General features: G+C 49.8%; 1 protein-coding gene across 4 annotated transcripts; it reads left to right on the top strand.

Moving 5' to 3' along the window:
* Positions 1-233: 233 nt before the first annotated feature.
* On the top strand, positions 234-20,305 carry ANKLE2 (ankyrin repeat and LEM domain containing 2). 4 transcript variants are annotated; one of them, XM_074321104.2, is made up of 13 exons: positions 234-437; positions 4,992-5,462; positions 7,466-7,660; positions 8,775-8,968; positions 9,042-9,230; positions 11,942-12,064; positions 13,792-13,858; positions 14,891-15,054; positions 16,085-16,191; positions 16,869-17,035; positions 17,367-17,991; positions 18,251-18,382; positions 18,760-20,305. In XM_074321104.2, exons 1-13 carry the CDS (start codon positions 287-289, stop codon positions 18,980-18,982), a joined length of 2,808 nt encoding a protein of 935 aa, XP_074177205.2. In that variant the 5' UTR covers positions 234-286; the 3' UTR covers positions 18,983-20,305. The 4 variants fall into 4 exon arrangements, with proteins under 4 accessions (XP_074177205.2, XP_019604360.3, XP_074177203.2 ...); XM_019748801.3 differs by having other exon boundaries at positions 7,466-7,672; XM_074321102.2 differs by having other exon boundaries at positions 4,992-5,474.
* Positions 20,306-21,817: the final 1,512 nt, after the last annotated feature.

Here is a 21,817-nt window from a genome sequence, read left to right as displayed (position 1 = left end):
ACGCCCGCCTCAGGACCCCGCGTCCCGGGCTGCCCGCGCCACTGCCTGACGGCACCCTCTCCCGTCCCGCGCCGGCAGAGGTCGGGGCGGCGGCTGCTCTCCCTCGCGGGGCCGCCGGACGCGGCGGCGAGCGCCCTGGCCCGCGCGTGCGGCCCGGGTCCCGCGCCGGCCTCCCCGGGGGGCGGGCCCGTCAGGCAGTGGCGCGGGCAGCCCGGGACGCGGGGTCCTGAGGCGGGCGCGGATCTCCTCAGAGGCGACGGCGGCAGCGGCCGGGCGGGCGGTGGCGATGCTGTGGCCGCAGCTGGCGGCGGCGGAGTGGGCAGCGCTGGCCTGGGAGCTGCTGGGCGCCTCGGTGCTGCTGATTGCGGTGCGCTGGCTGGTGCGGCGGCTGGAGAAGCGGCCGCGGAGCCTGGGGAGGCCCGGGCCCCCCGACCCAGGTAAGGCCCTCGCCCTCGCTGCCTCCGCGCCGGACCCGCCCCGCCGAGCTGGGCGCCGTGGGGAAGGGCCTGCGGGGAGACTCGGGCGTCCTGAACGCGGACGGCGGCGGAGCCGTGAGTCTGCGGGCTGTTTGCTCGTCTCCTCGCGCCCTGGCTTCACTGAGGAGCCTCTGGGGTCTTGCGGCCCGAGCTCGCCCCCCTGCCGCCCACCCTCCCGCGTCCGGGCTGGGCGCCCTTCGTGTCCGCCCACTCCTCGCCCGGAAGCCTGGTTGTGTCCCGCAGAATACCCAGGAGCTCGTCACGTGCTCTGATGGGAAGGTGACATGTTATTAACGACCTACCTGGGACTCGGGGCCGACGGGTGCTTGGGGACGACTTAAGCCCCGCGTCTCGGCTCCGCAGCTGGGGACGGTGAGTCTGGTGACACCAGCCCAGCGCGCCCTTCGTGCTGTGGGGCTGCCGACAGTTTTACCTTCTCACCCCTTAGAGTGTTGGGTGGCGACTTCAGCCACGTGCCGATTTGTCCGGTCCCACTGTCAGCCCCACCGGCCTGGAGACTCGGCAGGGCCGACGCCGACACGAAGCATCACCGGCCGCCGGCCGCACGGTGTGGCCCCTGGGTCCCGACCGACATGAGAGTTGCAGGGGCTTTTTCTTTAAAAACCTCTTTTAAAACTTTAGCCTTTCCTTTTGAAATCATCGTAGACTTATTTATTTTAAAAATGACAAAAGAAAAATAGTACAAAGCAAAGATGATCAGCGTTACCAGCCACTGGCGAAATCCAAATGAAACCTGCAGCGAGAGGCCAGGACACTCGTCTTAGAGTCGCTGAAATAAAAAAGGCCGGTGTTACGGAGGGCGGAGGAGCTGGGGCTCGCTCACTGCCCGTGCAAATGTTAAAGGTGCGGCCCTTCTGAAAACCAGGCACTGCACTCGCAGAGAAATGGAAACTTCCTTTCACTCAAACCCATATTCAAATCTTATAACTGTGCTTGTAATGGCCAAAAACTGGCACCGCCCCAGTGTCTCTTGAGGGGTGAGTGGTTAAACAGACCGGCGCGTTCATACCGCGGCTGCAGCTCATAGTGGGACAGAACCGTTGGTCAGTCAGCACCTTGCAAGTGTGTGATGCATTCACCCAACATCCTTGAAGGGAAAGTGTGGCTTCAGGGGACAAGTCAGTGTTGCCCAGGGCTGTGGACGGTGGAGAGGAGGTTGGATGTAACTGGAAAGGTGCAGCAAGAGGAACATCTTTGTGGTGGGGGGACAGTTCAGGAATTGATTATGGATCTGTGTGGGTGACAACCAGGCATGGAATTGTGTACAAAGACACAGGAAGAGAGCGACTGCAGAAACTGTTGAGGCCCAGGGCCTCATTAATTGTGCTGTGACGTCCAATCCTGGTTGGATCGTGCACTAGTGTGTAAGGTGTCACCATTCAGGAAAGCCGAGAAAAGCCGGGTGAGGGGTCCAAGGACCGCTGTACTGTTTCTCAACTTCTTGTGTTTATAATTATTTCCAAACAAAGAGCTCAGGAAACCCTGAACACCATTCATTTAGCTTCCGCGGTGTTAGCATCTTGCAGAATCACACCACAGGTGGGGGCACCGACAAGTGTCATCCACTCTGCAGGCCTGAATGTCTCCTACTTGTATCTTATCTTTGTCTCTATCAGTCAGTCCGTCAAGGTCATGCAGATACTTTCAATTCTAGCCCAGGGGTCAGGAAACCATGGCCTACAGACCAAATCCGACCCCCACTGTTTTGTGAAAGTCTTAATGGGACACAGCCACGCTCTCATCTGTAGCTGTTAAGCATTTCAGAGCCTCAGAATTTTCTCTGGCCCTTAGACAGTTTGTGGCCGGTCTAGCCTTCCCCTTCTCCTTATTTGTAACTTCCCTCTCTGTCAGTGAGGAACCTGGCTCTCATGAGCCACAGTTTATCCAGTTATTTGCTGTATCCTAGAGTCCACTTAAAATGGCTTCAGAGCTGCTGGTCTATCCACTGTGAAAACACATACCAACTGGATAGATCCAGCCAGACAGGGTACTAGTTTGCGTACCCTTCCTTTTGTCTGTGTCCTTAGCATGTAGTCACATTGTTTTTCGGTTACTAGATTCTCCCCTGTTTATGTTACTACTTTGTAATACAGTTCAGTTTATTTGTTTGGATTTGTATTCCACTTGGGGGGGTCTTCTCCCTCATCTTTTTGTTTGTTTACCTATTTTTTGAGTATGTGAATCACAAACGTGTTTCTAAAAGTCAGAACACAAAGTTATATTTTGAAGTGCTGCCCTCCCCTGCCCTGGGCCCTCTGTCCATTCTCCCTGTCCATTTCCAACCTACCCACAGGTAACCAGTCTCATTAGTTTCTGCTTTATCTTTTGTTTCTTCTGCACAGGTGAGCAGATACTTGTATTAAGAATATTAGTAGCAGAATGCACTTTCTTGTTTTTATTCAAGTTGACTTTCTAGCCTTGTGTATTCTACAGGATTAATAAGCTTGTATTACCTCATAGCTTATTAGCTGTAACTGACATTTGGGGATAATTTGTCAGTGCCGAGCACTATGACGTAGGCTTCGCATGCATTATTTAATTCTCATTGTAGCCTAAGAAGTAGAGCTGTTGTGTCCATTTTATAGAGGAGGAAACTGAGGCTTAGATTACATAACTTGCCCAAGGTCAGAGAGTTAGTGGTATGATATGATGTAATGTAATTGTTCTATTTAGGGTTTGAAGGGGATGAAATCCCCTTCAAACTAGCCCATGTTAAAAAGGTAGCTTTAGAATAAGGAAACAGCGATAGTATGAAAAATAGAATATTGTCAGAAATGGAGTCAGTTTCTCTCTGTCTTCCTCACGTCGGCCCCAGTCATCCCCACCCCTCAGCCTTTGCCTTGCATTTGGCTTTCACCTACCCTGTGCCTTTCCTATCAGGTCCCATTACCCAGCCACCTCTATTGCTCCTATGTCCACATAGGCAGAGAACCGCTTAGGTGCTGTCCGCGCCCAGGTGGGATCCTGTGCTCAATGGGCCTGCCCCTTCAAGTTCTTGGGCAGCTTTAGAGGAGGCTGTGCAATATATTCATTGTTTATAGGACTGTTAGTTCCTTTTTAAATAAGTAACAACCCCTTTTGAAATTTTGGAGTTGGGTGGGGGGAGGTGGCATCATAAAAAGTGTTTTTTAAAAAGCAGTACACAAAAATAGGATAATATAATGAACCCCTTGCACCCATCATCCTGCTATAAAAAGGCATTAATATTTTGTTTTATCTGTCACTGGCCCCTCTGTTTTGCTCTCCTGCTGGGGTCATTTAAAGGCAATCCTAGATGTCCTGTCATTTTACCTGTAAACACCTCTTAAAACCTCTCCTCCATGGTTTCAATGGCATATTAACATGCTCAGTTTTTTCTTGAGCTCCTGTCTTTTGATCCTAGGTATCACTCACTGTTTTCGTGTGTCCCTTGTTTCTCTGGTTCTGTCTCTTGGTACCCTAACCCCCATCTCTGTGCTAATGACTCCCAGATCTGTTCTTCCCACTCGGGACTCCGTGTCTTCTAAATCTCAGAGTGGAGCCCACTTGGCGTGCTGTGTGTGCTTCTGATGCTCAGTGCCTGAACTCCATCTGCTCTGCCTCCAGTACTGTGCCCCAGGTGCAGTCACTTCCTGGACACCTCGACTGCACACCGTCGTGTTACCCTGGGCGGCCTGCCCTCAAGCCCTCCTGTGGCATCTAATCCGTCCGTCTTGAAGGCCACCTGTTCTCATCAGAGCTCTTGTCCCCGGTACTCAGCAGTGCTCTCTGCCCGTCGTTTCTTACCGTCTCCCCTGATTCCAGCTGAGCCTATGCTCCATAGACTTAACAGCTGTTTCTCCAAATACATTGATTAAAGCCCCAGTTCAAGTCCATTTGTAAAGTGCGGGTGAACAGTGGTGATACCTACCACACGGAGATATTGTCACTGTTAAATGACTTCATGTATGTAGAGTGCTTTGGATAGAACCAGGGACGTGGGAGGCCTCACAAAACATTAACCGTGACTGTTTGTTGTTGGGATTAGCAAAATTACTGCCAGAGCTCTGTGGTGCCTCTGGTTTAAATCTGCATAACTTCCCATCACTTAAGGAATAAAGTGCAGTGTCTGTAGGGTAAATTTCTGCAGTTGGAGTTTTGATGGAAATTGCCCAGTTTCCTTGGGATTTGTTTCAAGTTACATTCCAACTAGCAATAAATGAGTGTACCTGTTCCCCGGTGCGCTCACCTACCTAGAGTAGCAGTGTCATCCTATCACGCACATTTCTAGGTCATAAGATTCTTATTCCAATGAACCAGAAACTGCTTATCTTAATTTTGTTTATATCATGATAGATTTGGAAACAAAAACTTGTGAAAATTCTCATAGGGAGTTCGTAGACTCCAGAGAATATGGAGAAACGCTGGATTGAAATGAAACTTTGAAGCCAGCTTTTTTGCCTCTTTCTTTCTTCCTTCTAATAAGAAAAGGTGCACTTACAGCCATCGGATTGATGTTTGTTGTTTGGGACCTAGGTGAAATGACAATGGATGCCATCTTGGCTCGATTGAAACTCCTGAATCCAGACGACCTTCGAGAAGAGATTGTCAAAGCTGGATTGAAATGTGGACCCATTACCGCAACCACAAGGTTCATTTTTGAGAAAAAATTGGCTCAGGCGTTACTAGAGCACAGAACGCTGCCTTCACCCTCTCCTGACCAGGGCACCGCAGGGGCCTCCACTCTCAGCCAGGACACACACAGGACTGTGAAGTCTGTGGTAGGGAGCCCGGCCCCGCAGGTCAGCTCTTCTGAAGACAGAGATTTGGGCTACAGCACAGGCGTGAACCCTTCGCGGGAGGATGAGCTGAGGTCGCAGACCTGCCCGCTGCCCTTCAGTGCCGCGGCTAGAGTCGGAGGCCCCCCAGCCGTGGCAAGGGCCTCTGTGGAGCCACCTCTGTACTATGGGGTGTACCCGGCATACGAGGACTCCCCAGCGAGAAACGGTAATGTGACAGGTGCGTGGTGTTTCTTACAGGGGGAGCGTGGACAGCAGGGGAAAGGTGATTTTCAAAATCCCAGACAACACAGGAGAAGACAGAGTAGTTTAATCACCATAATCCCATCCCCCCAAATTAACTGCTGTTGGCATTTTTATATAGAACGCTCCTAAAATTTTTTTAACATATACATGAATTTTTTTAAATTCAAATTGAAAATAAATGAATAAAGTTAAGAAAATCGGATTGTACGAAATGTATTTCACTTACAAATATATATTGGCTGGCTGCCATTTGCTAATCATCTCCCTCCTTTTTTTCCTTCTTTTATGTTGATGAATGCAAGTGGCTCATGAGGGTATAAATAATTTTCAACATCAAACAATTGCAGTTTGAAACAAGACTAAAATAGCATTGAGAAGAATTAATGAAAACTTAATGTTGATTAGAATGTCAGAAACTGCACAGTCGTTATTACTGTGTATCATGTGTGATGGTGCCCAAAATAGGAGAGTAGCATATTAATGGTGTCATGAGTAAAATGGGTATCACAAGTAGAATGGAATATTATTCAACCATGAGAACTTTGTAAAGAAGAGTTTTAGTGACACTGGAGATGGTCACAGTGCAATTGTTTTTCTTTTTAATCTTTATTATAAAAGTTGCTTTTTATAAAAAAATGTATTATATGTGTTGTATACAGATGGTGCCAAAAAATTGTATACACATTTTAAGAACTGAAAAAAACTATTAAAATTGTAATAGTATATACCGATAACAAAAGATGAATACAAGTCACGTTTGACTTCTGCAATTACAAACGAGGTGCTCAAAGTGGTTACCATCAGTGTAATTTTAATAGTTTTTTTCCTTTGTTAAGATGTGTATACATTTTTTTGGCACCCTCAGTATTCTGTATATAAAGTAAATGTGGAATTTCATTTCTCCTCCCCACTCAAATCTTACTAGAAGTAAACCACTTAATAACTGCTTTTGCGTGTATATATATGTGTACATTGTTTTTATTTCAATAAAAATGGTAAGTAGAAGTGTCAGGTCAAAAAGTCTGCATTATTAAAACTTTGAAAGCTGCCATCCTCCCAAAGGTGTTACCATTCATTGTGTCTGAGACAATAACTTTTCCAGGATCTCTGCAATATAATATTGAACTCTAAAAAGGGACAACAGATACCTTGTTTCCATCCATCAGTCATACTGCATTTTACCAAACTTCCCTTTATATCGCTTGAATAAGGGAAACCTCTGTTTTGTTTTAAGTCGCTTACCTTTTTTATATGGTTACAGTCGATTTGTTTTTATTTAATGAATTGCTTGGTCATATCTACTGACCATTTTTATTAGGCAATGGACATTACCATTCTTCTGTTATATCAGTTCAAAATTTTTCCCCTGATCTGTCATTTATATTTTATGTATTTATGAGAGTCTCATACAGAACTTGATTATGATAGCTTCCCTACAGAACTTTAATATTTTTATATAATCTCTGTTATATACGTTCTATATTTACAAGTTCTGTTCTTTTCCTTTATGTATTTCCTTCTGGATTTCTTGGCATGCTTAAAAAGGCGTTCTCGACCCAAAGTTATGTTTAAAATTTTCTTACACTGTTTTGCTAGTATTTTCATAGTTTTCTAACTTGATTTTTAAATTTTATTTAGCCCATTAATCCGTGAATTTTATTTTTTAGGATGGAAGAGTATCCTTGGGTATGAAATTACACACATATATAAAATGTGCATGGTATTATTTATGTGTATAAAATGTGTATGATATTATTTATATCAACACACATAGATGATCACGCTCATTATGTTCTTTTGGCTAAAGCCATTTTTCTTCAAGATGAAAAGTCTGAAATATTAATATGAGAAAAGTCAGATGACAGGGTACAGTTGATTACTGTTAAACATGGCCTTCAGAAGCCAATAAAGGACACTGCCTCCCGTCACTCATCTTTGCTTTCCCTTTGGTACTTTCCCGTGCAGAAAGGATTCATGTTTATGAAGATAAAAAGGAAGCATTGCAAGCTGTCAGAATGATTAAAGGCTCCCGATTTAAAGCTTTTTCAAGCAGAGAAGATGCTGAGAAATTTGCTAGAGGAATTTGTGATTATTTCCCTTCTCCAAGCAAATCCTCATTACCACTGTCTCCTGTGAAAGCAGCACCGCTCTTCAGCAATGGTGGGTTGAAAGGTGAATAGCTGTTCACACTTTGGCATTACTGTCACATTAACCCACCACATGTTTTGTGCTCTTTCCTAATTCCTAGTAGTTAGTTTTCTCTGCCTTTGAGAGAAGTCCAGTTAGTTTACCAGGAAGTGAGGGCCCAGGCCAGGGAGCAGTGGGAAGAGAATGGCTTGTTGGGCTGGTCTGGGGGTTGGGGACCACGGACCATGAAGGTGGAGGACAGAGTGGGCCAGGCAGCTCCTCTGGGCCCGAAGTCTACAAGGCCGTGGAAAAGTGTAAGGACCACCCGGGCCCCCTTCTTCTCTGCTCCCTTCTCTCCCTTGCCGCACTGCCTGTTGGGTACAGCAGCTGTTTTGATATTGAGCCTAGTCTGTTTCCCACCTCAAGCTACGCCTACGTCTAGGCCTATGACAGCTGCTTTGACCAGATGACCTTGCGAAAGTCGGGCCACACCCACTTCTTGTTCAAACCTGGTCTTGGGAGGCGGCCTCTGTGTTCAACACTGTCAGGCCTCAGTTTGGTCCCCTCCTGGAGCTCACAGGTGTCCTGCTTCCCTGGCTGGCTGGGGTTCCAGAGGAAGGGTTTCTCCTCGCGACATCTGGTCATCAGTCGAGAGGCCCATCTGCCTTTTTTCCTCTGTTCCTTAACCTGGCCTTACACTAGTGCTTCTTACATGGAAACTGGATGATTTCAGACAGTTACAGGTTTCCCTCTTGGCAGTTTATGAGAATTTCCCTCAGGAACATCTCTTTGGGATGGTCTCAGGTATTGTATTATACCTGAGAGCAAGCCACTTTGGGCTCGCTGCCTTATAGGAATGCCCCGCGCGCTCCCAACACCTGTGGGGATGCTGGTGGCCGTGCGCCTTGTCCGTCCTCCACCTGCCTGCCCAGTCGGGTCTTTCTGCCATGTGCTGCTGCAGTGTGTGTGTACCACTGCTGTGGTGGGGACATCGTCCGTCTGCTCTGTGCTCCTTGTTTCTCACCTGCTGCTCCCTGCTGGGTCGTGAGCCCCTAGGAGAGACTTTCATCGCCCTCAGTGGAGCATGTAGAGGGTGATGAGAAAGTGTTTGTGGAATGAAATGTTAAATTCTGTCTCTCAACAACAGATGGTTTGTACGTACCTGAGTCAGAAACAGCAAACAAAGAGCGAGCGAACAGTTACAAAAATCCCCGTACCCAAGACCTCACTGCCAAACTGCGGAAAGCTGTGGAGAAGGGAGAAAAAGACTCCTTTTTCGAGCTCGTCTGGAGCAATCCCCGGTATCTGATTGGTTCCGGGGACAACCCCACCATCGTGCAGGTAAGCCTGCTTCCCCGTCGCTCGCGGTGGGACTGGGGGGCAGAGATGCAGCTCAGACCTGGCTTTCCTGCAGGAGGGCTGCAGGTACAACGTCATGCATGTCGCTGCGAAGGAGAACCAGGCTGCTATCTGCCAGCTGACCCTGGAGACGCTGGAGGACCCCGCGTTCATGCGCCTCATGTACCCGGACGACGCCCCGGACATGCTGCAGAAGCGCATCTGTTACATCCTTGACCTGTACCTGAACACCCCCGACAAGGTGGTGAGTGCGCCCTCTTCTCTTTCTTGGTGGCAGTGATGGCCAGTGCCACCGTTCAGACAAGACCTGTGTCCTGCTGTTGGAGTGTTCCCTGGGTCCCTGCGCTGTGTTTGCGTGGGGAGGGCCAGGGAGGAGACACGTGTTCACTGAGCTCAGAGAGCCTAGAAAAGATGGTGTAAATGACCCGCTCACGCGAGAGGTCTGCCCCACCAGGCAGGTGGGCGGTGCTGCTCCCAGAACAGTTCCCTCCCTCCTCTGCCTGACTGAACTGGGTCAGTGCCAAAACCTACGGAGACGAAAGTCAAAAAGGTTTTGGTGTCTTTGATCCCAGTGTTCTGTGTATATCTTTTTTTTTTTTTTTTTTTTTTAACTTTGCAGTAGGAAGATTTCCTGTGGGTTAAAAATTTCAAAGTGTTGATTTTTTTGGTGCATAAGGTGTAAGTAAAGATCCTTGAAACACAAAAGTTTTATGTATTCATTTACGGGAAAATCCAATAATAGCTTATAGTCAGGAATTGTAAACTCTCAGCAAAACGTACCGTGTTTCCCCGAAAATAAGACTTAACTGGAAAATAAGCTGTAGCGTGACTTTTTAGGATGCTTGTAAAATAAAATAAGCCCTAATGCGTCTTTTGGAGCAAAAATTAATATAAGACCTGGTCTTATTTTCGGGGAAATATGGTAGGGCTTATTTTATATTACGAGCATCCTGAAAAATCATGCTAGGACTTATTTTCTGCTCAGGTCTTATTTTCAGGGAAACACGGTAGGAGTGTGGAAAGTTATAGCTGATAGGAGAGGGACCAAAAGCATAGTGGAGTGGGGTATGATTTATTATTTCATAATATGTATTGAGTGTGATGCACTGAGCTGCAGAATTGGAAAACAAGAATAAGTTTTAACGAGACATAAAAAAGGGGAGATAATTGACCCAAGCTAGCAAAATTATAGCAAGGGATAAAGAGAAAACTGATGACATAAAAGCAATAGTAATAAAATAGGACAGAAGGAGCAATAAAATAGGACAATAAAATAGGACACAAGGAGCAAAGGCAAAGCATAGCAGGTGGACTAAGTGTGGACAGCCTGCCCGAGCGAGGCTACCTGACGTGGTTAGCAGGAAGTTTGACTCTGGGTGTAACACAGAGCTGTGCCCTATAGGAAGTGCGCATATCCACAAACAGTAGTTCATAATTTTTGAAATTAGATGTGGCAGGTCACATTCTCTGATCACAACCCACTAAGAGTGGGAATCAGCGTGTTGGCCGCAAGCACTTGGGCTGTGTAGAAAGCGCAGGGACTCAGCAGAGAGCAGGCGGGTGAGCAGCGGGGCTGGGCCAGCCAGGAACATCAGCAGAACCCAGGGCCTGCTGTCTGTAGGAACAGAAGTTCCTCGCAGGAATGAGGGGAGAGGTTGGGGTCAAGTTTGCAGAGCTCAGAGCAGGGTAGAGCCGGACAGATGTTCTGGGGTGTGAGGGAGGAGTGGCTGAAAGAAAGCAGGGGTGTTGAGGGCCCTTTGAGGTCTGACGCTCTGAACACCGAGTGACAACAGCCCACCTGATGTGCGGGCATGGCAGAGGGTCAGACAGTTACTGGAGCGAGAGCCACAGTTTCTGTAAATGCAGCTTTACTGGGACAGCCATGCTCATTCTTTGTCTGTTGTCTGCGGCTGGCGAGAAGGCCAGAGTGGGGTGGTTGTGGCAGAGACTAGGTGGCCTGCAAAGCCCACGTTTCCTTTCTGGCCCTTAACTGAGACATTTTGCTGAGTCCAGACCTTTCCAGGTTGCCGTGGGAAGTGGTGTGAGGTGGTGAGATGGCCCTGGATGGTGTGGATGATGAGCATATTTGCTTGCACAGGACCACGAGGGTCCCCTACGACGTGGACTAGAGCTGGGAGTGTGGGCACCAGATCAAGGCCCATTAGGAGTGGTGGTCACCCTGGGCAGGAAGCTTGGGGTGGCAGCCGTGGCATACGGAGGGAGTGGAACCTGCTGTCCTTGGTAATCACAGGTAGCCACAGGTCCCTGTTGTGGCTCTATAGGTGTGAGTGGGTTCCATGCTGGACGGGCTGCATGTGAGCCTGTGGCCATCTGTGTGGGGACGCCTGGAGGCAGGCGGTGGGCTCCACAGCTCTTGGGCTCGAGGGTGCTGTTACCCTCAGGCCCACTGGTCTGTAGGCAGCAGGTAAAGGTGCAGCTGCGGGGAGCCTGGGGAGAAGACCACCAGGGCAGGGGAACATTGAAAAGCATTGTGCATTCAGCAGTGGAGTTTACTTCACGGTGGGATTAGCTGCCAGAGAGTTTCCTCTGAGTGCGGACCAGTTTCACAGACTGCTGTATTCTGGATGTTGACTTCATCTGTTTATTTCACTTTCTGAGCATTGATTGTAAGATATAGTACCAGGCTCTGAATTGTTAAAGCTACTGTTTACTGAGCAGGTATCACACGCCAGCTTGGTTGTAAGCTCCCCACCGGACCTGGGCACCCAGGCACTAGGTACACAGTGGCGAGGGCACTGCTAGGCTCCAGCCTTGGCATCAAGTGGATGTGTGGCAGCGTGCCAATTACAGTTCAGTTATAGAAACAGTGTCTTTTTATGGTCTTTTGTCTTTGAGGGTTTTGTTTGTTTTATTAAATACCTGTTTTCATTGTAAAGCAACCTTGTGAAACAAAAGTGTAAATAAAAAATAAGTGTTCTTCTCTGCACATCTCAGGGCTACGACACACCGCTGCATTTTGCTTGTAAGTTTGGGAATGCAGATGTGGTCAACGTGCTCTCTTCACACCCTTTGATTGTGAAGCGCCCACGGAACAAATATGAGAAAACACCTGAAGATGTAAGTACCTATTAAAATGCTGTTACTATGTAGTGTTAGAAATGAAAAGTACATACAGTTACAGCCAGTGATCTCAGCTACAGTGATGTCACGAGTAACTGCCTCACGGGCGCCCCTTGAACCCTGACTGCTGAGTAAAACGCGCTCTGTAGAGCCAGGACGGGGTAGACTGTCCCAGCTTGCTGATTTTGTTTCCCTAAAACGTTGTCAGTTCTCAGCTGCTCAGAGTCTTTTATTAAGTTCCCTCGTACATACCTCAGGTGACCAGGGTCAGAGAGAACAGAGGAGGTGGTGGTGATGGTGATGGTGATGATGATGGTGACGGCGGTGGTGATGGTGGTGATGGTGACAGTGGTGGTGGTGGTGGTGATGATGGTGATGGTGGTGGTGATGAGGGTGGTGATGCTGAACACAGCTGATATGTTCAGCTCAGTGTGCACCAGGCACTGGCCTGACCCCCTCCCTGTATTCTCACCTGACCCATACAAGACTTAGGAAGCAGGCCTTGTCATGACCTATACTGGCAATTGAGCCAAATGTGCCTTGGAGAGGGCAGATGTGCGTCTATGCCTGTGAGGTGGAGCAGGAAGTGGACCTGACCATGCCTTAAGAGCTGTTAGCTGACCTGGACCTGCCAGCCCTTTGGAAATAGAACCTGTAAGGATCCTATTCTAGTAGTGAATGCCTCCTTTGTAGTTGCTGTGGTTACGTAAGTAGTGCCTATTTTCTGTGGAAAATTTAGAATACACATAAAAGGATAAAATTCAGACAGTTCTACAACTTAGAAATTACTCTTATTTGGATATTTCTGACTCAGCTGTTTATGTGTATACGTATGTATATTTTTCCAATATAAAATACTATTTGGTAACACATTTTAAAAGCATTTGACATCTTTCAATCAGTTACTAACTTAAGAAATGCTTAGTTGCTGTACTCACAGGGCACACCGTACAACTGTATTCCAGTTTGTTTCTCATAGGCTGGCAGTAGATGGTAATTTTGTGGTTCCTTAATTTGGAGGTTATTGGTTTTTTATTGTTTTCCTAGCAAAATCGTTCTTGTCACTACAATTCTTCAGGGGCTTACAAAGTTGATTCCTGTAGTTGCAAAAAGGAAACATTTGTGTTCCATGCTAGATAGGCATTCTGTTTCCACACAATCAAACAACAGGCTCCCAGGCAGCGGAAGTCAGAACTGAGAATTGTGAGCATGTCTGGTGTCTCTCATCTGAGTTGATAGTGCACTTCGAGGTTTCTTTTCCTTGAGGAAAATTAGAAACTGTAGAGTAACATGAAGAAAGAAAATAAAGTTACCCATAATCTCAGAGCTTTTCGTGTTGTCCTGGCCCCTTAAGCTGTCACAAAATGTTCTAGAATGTTGTACTGTTCAACACACTTTTTTTTTTTTAACTTTTATTTATTTAAGTGTGTTTTTCCAGGACCCATCAGCTCCAAGTCAAGTTGTTGTTTTCAGTCTAGTTGTGGAGGGCACAGCTCACAGTGGCCCATGTGGGGATCGAACCGGTGACCTTGTTGTTAAGAGCTTCGCGCTCTAACCACTGAGCTAACTGGCTGCCCACAACATACATTTTTGATTGTGGGCTTTATGAAATATTCAGTATTAGATACTATGCTTGTTTTGTTAACTATAAAACTTGCTTTGTAAAATTCTAATAAAATGTGATAAGTTAAAATTTAGTGTTCACTTACTCTTTTTTTAAATAGGTTATTTGTGAAAGAAGCAAAAATAAATCTGTGGAACTGAAGGAGCGGATTAGAGAATATTTAAAGGGTAAGGTGGGGAATTGGTGCCTGGAATGTGGGGCCCATCGTTGAGCCTCTCATGCAGCAGGTGTGTCTGATCCCTTCTCGGTTGGAATCGAGCGGAGGGAACGCTCCCTTTCAGCCCTTTCTGCATCAGGGCCTGGCCCCCTACCTGGCCCTGGCCCTCCTTGGCAAAGGCGGGCTGCCCTCCCTCAGCTCCCTGGGCTGCCCTCCACTCCTGCACCCTTGCCAACCCTGGATCTCGTCACTCTAGATGAAGAGTGGAAAAGCCTGCTCAGCTTTTCAAGAATGCACCCTGTTGGGGCAGCCCTTCCTGCTCAGGTCTGGGGGGGTCCACTTCCATTTTCCGGGGCCTCGCTCCTCTTGTCAGGAGCTTGTGGGACTCAGAGACACTCGAAGGCCTGTCTTTCCTTCTCTCTTGTTTCTATTCTTATCCCGATCTCCGTGGGTCTCCATTTGAAGCAGGAGTCAGGAAGGGGTCAATAGATGCTGCTTTTGTAAATAAAGTTTTACTGGTACATGGCAGCCACAGCCATCTGTGGGAACATTGTCTCCAGGCACTTCCTGCTGCACCTTCCCCTGTGACCTCATCGCACTCCCTTGCTCTTCCCATATTTCAGGTCTGTTTCCAGTGTGTATTCAGTGACACAGAATTGTGTCAGACAAAAGGAACAGGGCATTGGGAAGTGCCGGAGGTTAAAATGTGACTTCTTTTTTACATTTCTCAAGCTCTCACTTAACGCCAGTCTTGCTCACACAGGTCCGGCCTCTCCATCCTTTACTACCTGTGGGCGGGAGGAGGTGTTTGTTGCTCCCCTTTCCCTCCTTTTTCTTTTTTCCTCCAGCAGAGGAAGACTGGGGGACTCATTTGGTGGGTCCTTCAGCTCCTGAGCTGATGCGATCTTTTTATTGTTAGTTCATGGAGTCACTTGCAAAGCCCCTGGTGCAAAGCTCAGTTTACTGGGTGCCCAACGCATCCGCGGAGGCAAGGAGCCATTGTAGCAGATGCGTTCAGCCATGGTGTGTCCCCTCCTCCCAGGACACTACTACGTGCCACTCCTGAGAGCAGAGGACACGTCTTCTCCAGTGATCGGGGAGCTGTGGTCTTCAGACCAGACGGCTGAGACCTCTCACAGTGGAGGCGGCCCCAGAGACCCCGTCCTGACCCTGAGAGCCTTCGCGGGACCCCTGAGTCCGGCCAAGGTGAGCTGCTGTGGAAGCCTCTGGAACCAGCTCCTGGAAGAAGCTGGACACCTAGCACGAGGCTGGACACCAGAAGCACTAGGTGTCAAGCCTCTTTCTTTGTGGTTGGTCTTAGAGAGCAGGTGTCATGGGGTCCCTAAGGAGTTAGTGACCAGGCTTCCCAGTGTTTGCTGGGGAAACAAAAGTGTCTTGACTGTTCCTCACATGCTAGCCAGGGCAGATGTGGTGCTGAGCCCACACTGCAAAGAAGCGACGTTTACCTGGGGTAACCCTCCCATGCCATCGCCACCTGCTTCTCCTGTCAATGTCCAGGGCCCTTCTCACAGGTCCTTGCCCGTGTAGTGAGGCTGACCTCTCCACAATTCTTGAACTTGTATTGTCACTAGGAAACCTCCGTTTGCAAACTTTGAAGTTTGCCTTCTGGACTGAGGTGTTTCATACACGGGCTTGTATGTAATCTTTCCTCGTGTTGAAAAAAATTCTAGTGGCAGTTGGTTACAACGCAGTGCTCTAACAACAAGGTTACCAGTTTGATCCCCACATGGGCCACTGTGAGCTGCGCTCTCCACAACTAGATTGAAACAACTACTTGACTTGGAGCTCATGGGTCCTGGAAAAACACACTTAAAAAATATAAAAGTTAAAAAATAAAAATTCTAAATAGTTACCTGCAGCTATAAAAAAGACTCCAAAAACAAGTGATACCAGTTAGGATTATATGCTGCATAAAACATAAAACTTGAGTAAGAGTGACTTAAAAACAAACGTTTTTCCTTTGTGTGACGGGACAGTGACTGGAGACCCTCTGGGTGGCAGCACTGACCCCACAGGCCAGCCGCTCGTCCTTCCTCACCTCGGTCAGAATGCAGCCCTGTGGTCTCTTAGCTCCAAGGCAGGTGGGCGCATTGCCCAGGTGTGTTAGGAGGAGCCAGACGTGGGGAGGCATCCAGGTGGTTCTGCGATGCTGGTGGCTCTTCATGGTTACCTGGCAGCTTGGCTGCAGGCCTTAGCTCAGCACACCTTCTTACAGGCAGAAGATTTCCGCAGACTCTGGAAGACTCCGCCTCGAGAGAAAGCAGGCTTCTTTCACAACGTCAGGAAATCGGATCCAGAAAGAGGCATTGAGAGAGTGGGAAGGTACTGACAGGGCTGGTTGGGGAAGTTGTGCTATGTGCTGTGTGCTGGCTGGGGGCAGGAGCTCTAATTGTCGGTGCCTCAGAATATTGGTTCCCAGAAGTCGTTTGCTGGGACATCACTGCTTTCTCTTCAAGGTCTAATTCCTTGCAAACGTACGTGCTGCAGCCCCTATGCGAGGGGAGGGCACTCGTGCAGCCTGTGTCTGAGGGATGTTACAGTGTTTCCCGTGAGCAAGGAGGAAATAGAACACAAGAAATTTCTAGTAAGAAAGTTCCCTGAAAAGTGTATTTTCCACACAGGACGCTGAATTACAGTGTAATCAAAGTGTCAGTGAATGTTACAGAACTTTTTCTCAGAATAGTGCACACAGTTTCAGGTTTACAGCTTGAACCTGAAAAGGATTTCAGAGCCAGCTTTATGCTACTGTTCTGAAAGCGGACGTCTGTGGCTGTGCCAGCCCTTTGTTTGGGCCGGTCCTTGCTGGTGTCTGGCTCGTTCTGTTGTAACAGCTCCAGAAGCGCACTGCTCGGCCTCACCCTGTTAGGTGGGGGCGCTCGTTTAGCCCACAGTTCAGGATAAAATCGTACCCAATATTCCAGCTTTAAATGGCTGTTTTTATGTGAGCAGCTGAGTTTGCTCCGGCTTCCTGGCTGACTGCTTGCGCTCTGTCCTTACAGGGAGCTGGCGCACGAGCTGGGCTACCCCTGGGTGGAGTTCTGGGATTTCCTTGGCTGTTTCGTGGACTTGGCCTCCCAGGAAGGCCTGCAGAAGCTGGAGGAGCATCTCACGCAGCAGGAAATGGGCAGGAGGGCCCGACAGGACACGGGACACGACTCTGCCTGTGGTGAGGATGGGAAGGGTGACCGTGCGCTCGCGGACCAGGAGCGTGTTCCTGTGCTCGCGCGAGCTCCTGCGGCTCCCCTCTGCGCCCTGGCGTGTGCCTGCCTGTGACCGTGGCTTCCTTCCCATCTCCCTGCCTTTGAGGGAGGAGGGCTGGGCCTGGAGGCTCCATCTCTGTTGGAAGGTCCTGCCCTCCCCAGGGCGACGCAGCTGGTTTGCTGTCTTGAGTCAGGCGGGTGCTTCCGTGGGATGTGTGCTGCTGGTGGGCTTTGCTGAGAGGGCAGCCATGGGTCCCCGTGGTCCCCAGCCCTAAAGAGCTGCTCTCTCACTCACAGGTTGTGCTGGGAAGGACAGCAGCTCTGTGCCTGTGAGGGCCTTTCCAGATGAAGGTGACGACGTGAGCTTGGAAGAGATCAAAAATCGGCAGAACGCGGCTCGAAACGCCCAGCCCACAGTCGGAGCTCCCAGAGACGCGGGTTGCGACCCCCTTCCCTTCATAGAAGCCTCAGTGCCGACCAGTCCCCTCAGCAGCAAAAACGGGTTCTGCAGCCCCCTGAGTGGCGGCGAGACCCTGGGTGGGAAGAGACCAGAGGCCCCGAGCCAGCAGGGGGCCCTCCTGTCACCTGTTTGCGGCTTGACTGCTGAGTTCAATAAACTCAATTTGCAGAATCTAGAAAGTAGCTTTTCTAAGACACCAAATAAAAGTATGAAAAGCAGAGGTGAGAAGGTGCTGACATCCAGAACGGATGCGGTGGATAGAGACTTGTTAGAGCCTGCTGATGCTGACAGACTCGGAAAGCACCAGATGAGGACGGAAAGTGACATGGCAGCGGGAATTGCCCGAATGTGCCTGCGTTCCAGCAATCCCGGGCACGCGGCCCAGCGAGGCTGCAGCTCTGTGTCCCCAGAGCCTTCGTTCCCTGCCACGAGAGAGCCTGTCCAGAGGCTCTTCCTTTCTGGGTATGAGGGGGTGTGAGCTGACGGGTGACGCTTTCTGCCTTGATGGCAGGGCGGGTTCTGGGGATGCTCCCCCTGGGCTCAGCGTGTCCTCTGCTGCCTTCACCTCCGCAGCACGCCAGCTGGTGCTGACGTGACGTGACGGGCCAGCCATGGCACGCGTCTGCTTGCAGTTCCATCCTGTACTGCTTCTGAAGCTGAGAATGCAGTGGGCTGAGAAGTCTGTTTTAATCCTAGGTGTTTCCTTTTCTGCACCTTGTAGAGAGGAGCCGACGAAACTGGATCGGGACGTTTTGGCAGCTCTGGAGTGTGTGGACGTGGACCCTGGCCAGTACCCAGCCGTGCACAGATGGAAGAACGCCGTCCTGGGTTACCCGGCCTCCGACAGGCAGAGGTACCGTGGGCCCCGGGACCGTCTCTCACAGGTGGTTGGTAGCTAGCTTCCGGAGGCTGGTTCTGATTCGTAGGATGTGGTGGTTCACCTAGGACGCTGGCACACCCGTTGGCCAGGCTCACGTGGAGCTGCCCTGACGTGTGGTCATGGCTGGCGGCACCCTGAGCAGAGGGGGTGCAGGGAGGGGCAGCCCTGGGATTCCATGGAGATTCGGATGCTCTTTGTCTTCAGGGCCCCTGGTTCTGAGGCCCTAGGGCCTCTTCTCGGAGCTGCAGTGGCCCCCAAGGCTCAGGAGCAGGAACCCAGGTCCTCCCACGCCTGTGCTTCCTGCGCCCGCCTCATCACGTGTGCTGACCGACCTTTCTTGGTTCCCTCAGCTGGCCGAGCCCCATGATAAAAGGGAAGTTGATGTCTCAGCTGCCGGATGTCGCGTGCCCTCAGAGCTGCAGCCCAGGGAGAACTGGTCCCTCGGGGGGCAGCCCCCGGAAGCCCGGGCCCGCCCCCCACTCCCCCGGCCCAGGCAGCCCTGGGCGCTACAGCCCCGCGCACGGGGGCCACCTGCGCAGGATGGTGCGCCTGGCCCAGCTCGCGGCCTTGTAGGGCGGGCGCCCTGCTGGGCTCGCTCACTTCTAAAGAAAGAGGGTAATAACGTTTGTTGCTAAAAGTCACCAAAAAAAAAAATCCAGATTAATTTATTAATCCTCATTTTGAGAGTAAAAGAATTTTAGAAAATGCAGATGTTCTGTATAAAATTGAGAGTTCTGGTTTTGGGAGAAGCTGATGAAAGTTAACTCAGACACGTGTTCTGTAAACGGTCGCTGTGGCAATGACAGACGTGAGTGCGCTTGGGACAGACGGGGTCCGGGCACCTGTGCTCGCCTCGAAGTCGTGTGGGTGCCCGAGGAGGGCTTGGCTGTGGGTGTGGCAGGCGGCCCAGCTCTGCAGACCGGGGTTGTGTGCCAGCTCCGTCTTCTGGGGAGGGTCTCGGACTTCCCAGTTCCTGGTGGAAAATCCTCTCCCCATGCCACTCGATGCCTTCTGGTGAGACCAGCTGCTGAGGCCGTGTCGGCAGCCAGTGAGCCTCGGCTGTCCTGTACTCACAGTGATGTTTATAATTTGGTCAGTAAAAACTTTAAATTTGTGACCAGAAGATCAAACTAGCTCTTCCCTTGGAAAACATCTTGCAGCCGCTGGGGTCACGGCGTCAGGAGGTGGCGGTCCCGCCGTGCCTTGCTCACCTGCCAGGAGCGTGGTCAGAGCACTTGTCCCGTGTTTTATCATTCATTCCAGTTGAGTCTCCTTACAAACAAGTGTTCCATTTTAGTACAGAGACCAGAGGTTTCCATTTGGCGGGTTTGGATCGGGGTCAGGTCCTGGAGTGCGGTTGTTGGGCGTCCCCTGGACCGTAGCAACCGCATGGTCTGTGCACAGAGTGTGGAGACCCTGTGCCACCGCAGCTGATGCCCAGGGCCAAGCCACATGCTGAGGGCTGGCTCCTTCCAGGCGCTCAAGAACACTGCTGACGAGCGGCACCCTGGGAACGGGCCGTGCTGCTGCTGGCCTTAGTGCCTTGTGTAGGTCAGTGACTTTCATGAACTTGCTTTTTGAGAATATGCAGTGACACGAAGTAGGCGGGAGATTCCTTGGCATTTGTAAAAATTCTTCTGTTATGAGCTCGTGAGAGACAGGTCAGGAATATTAGAATCAAGATTTAGATTTTAAAATTCTAAAGGTTCTTGCAACCAGCAGTATAGATATAAGACAGAAGATGCATTCTATTGTAAAAAACCAGCGGTGTTTTAAAAAGGCATCTTTGTTCTGAAATCAGAAAATATTCACAGTGCTGTTTTTTTCTACACTCTTATCCTACTGCCCTGTATATTGTAAATATTCAGATGGAAATTAAAAGTGTTTTTGCCCTAATTTTGCAGTCTGCTGTTCCTGTTTTCTAACATTTTAGGCCTCCCTTGACTGTTTCTATCGGGCGGCCCTGGTCCGGTGATGTTTATGTTTGTTTTAAAACCACTTAATGAAGTGTTTTTAAAGCCAATGGTAGTAATTCTAAGATTTCAGAAAGACTTCTCACCTGTGAGTGGGCAGATACCCTTTGTGGTAAAATCTTAGTGTTTTGCGGAAGCAGTGTGTTACTCTGAGTGTCTGTGTGCTGGTTCTTCCCTAACAGTTGTGAACACCTGTCTGGCATCAGTTACTCGGGCACCGAAGTCATACCTGCCCTTTGAGGTGGGAGCTTGTCTGTGATGGTAACAAGTGGTGTGTGATACCTCCAGCTCAAAAGAGGTGCCCTGGACCACTGTGCGGGGTGCCATGTGATGGCTTCCATGCAGGGGGCACCCCAAGGTTCCCTGTGTTTCTGGGGGTTAGGTGGGCGCCATGTGGCAAGGACCACAGACCACTCCTGAGTGGCTGTGGGGTGTTTCCAGAAGCTTTCACAGCCCTCAGAGGAAGTCCCAGTTGTGGGAGAACTGCCTGTTGGGTGTGGTTTCAAATGTCAGGTTTATCGCTGTCCTATCTCCTGAGCCAGCTTCGCTCACTGCGCAGCTCAGAGCACATGCCTTTCCTGTCTTGCACTGACTGACACTTTGCATATGTGCAGACACCCAGACGTTTTCTCAGGCTTACAGCTTGTACTACGTTCCTTTCTCAACTGCCTCAAACGAAAAGTATTTTGGAGTCAACAGCTCGGGTGCCCTCTTGTGATGTGGCTTCCTGTTGTGCCATGTTTCTGCCAACTTAGGCTATTGTGACCCACATTTCTGAAGTCTTTGGTCCCCTGTCCTACCTCAGGACGCTTTCCGTCGTGGTGTCACTGGCCCCTCTAACTGACCCTGTCCAAACACTCTGTTCAGCTGCGTCCCCCTGGGTGGGCTCGGTTTTGGGTTTTTTGTGTGTGTGTTTTTTAAAGGTTTTATTGGGGAAGAGGAACAGGACTTTATTGGAGAACAGTGTGTACTTCCAGGACTTTTTTCCAAGTCAAGTTGTTGTCCTTTCAATCTTAGTTGTGGAGGGTGCAGCTCAGCTCCAGGTCCAGTTGCCATTACTGGTTGCAGGGGGCGCTGCCCACCATCCCTTGCGGGAGTCGAGGAATCGAGCTGGCAACCTGTGGTTGAGAGGATGCGCTCCAACCAACAACTGAGCCATCTGGGAGGCAGCTCAGCTCAAGGTGCTGTGTTCAATCTTAGTTGCAGGGGGCGGAGCCCACCATCCCTTGCGGGACTTGAGGAATTGAACTGGCAACCTTGTGGTTGAGAGCCCACTGGCCCATGTGGGAATCGAACCGGCAGCCTTTGGAGTTAGGAGCATGGAGCTCTAACCGCCTGAGCCACTGGCCCCGGTTTTGGTTTCTAAACCAGACCCTTTCTCAAGGGTCAAGCGTAAAGGGCAGAAGCGCTGCTGAAAAGGCAGGTCTGCAGATAG

This window comes from Rhinolophus sinicus, chromosome 9, assembly GCF_057876585.1.
Source record: "Rhinolophus sinicus isolate RSI-liver-muscle chromosome 9, RSI-T2T, whole genome shotgun sequence".
Lineage (NCBI taxonomy): Eukaryota > Metazoa > Chordata > Mammalia > Chiroptera > Rhinolophidae > Rhinolophus > Rhinolophus sinicus.
The sequence above is the reverse complement of the archived record's forward strand: the minus strand, read 5'-3'. Positions and strand labels throughout refer to the sequence as shown.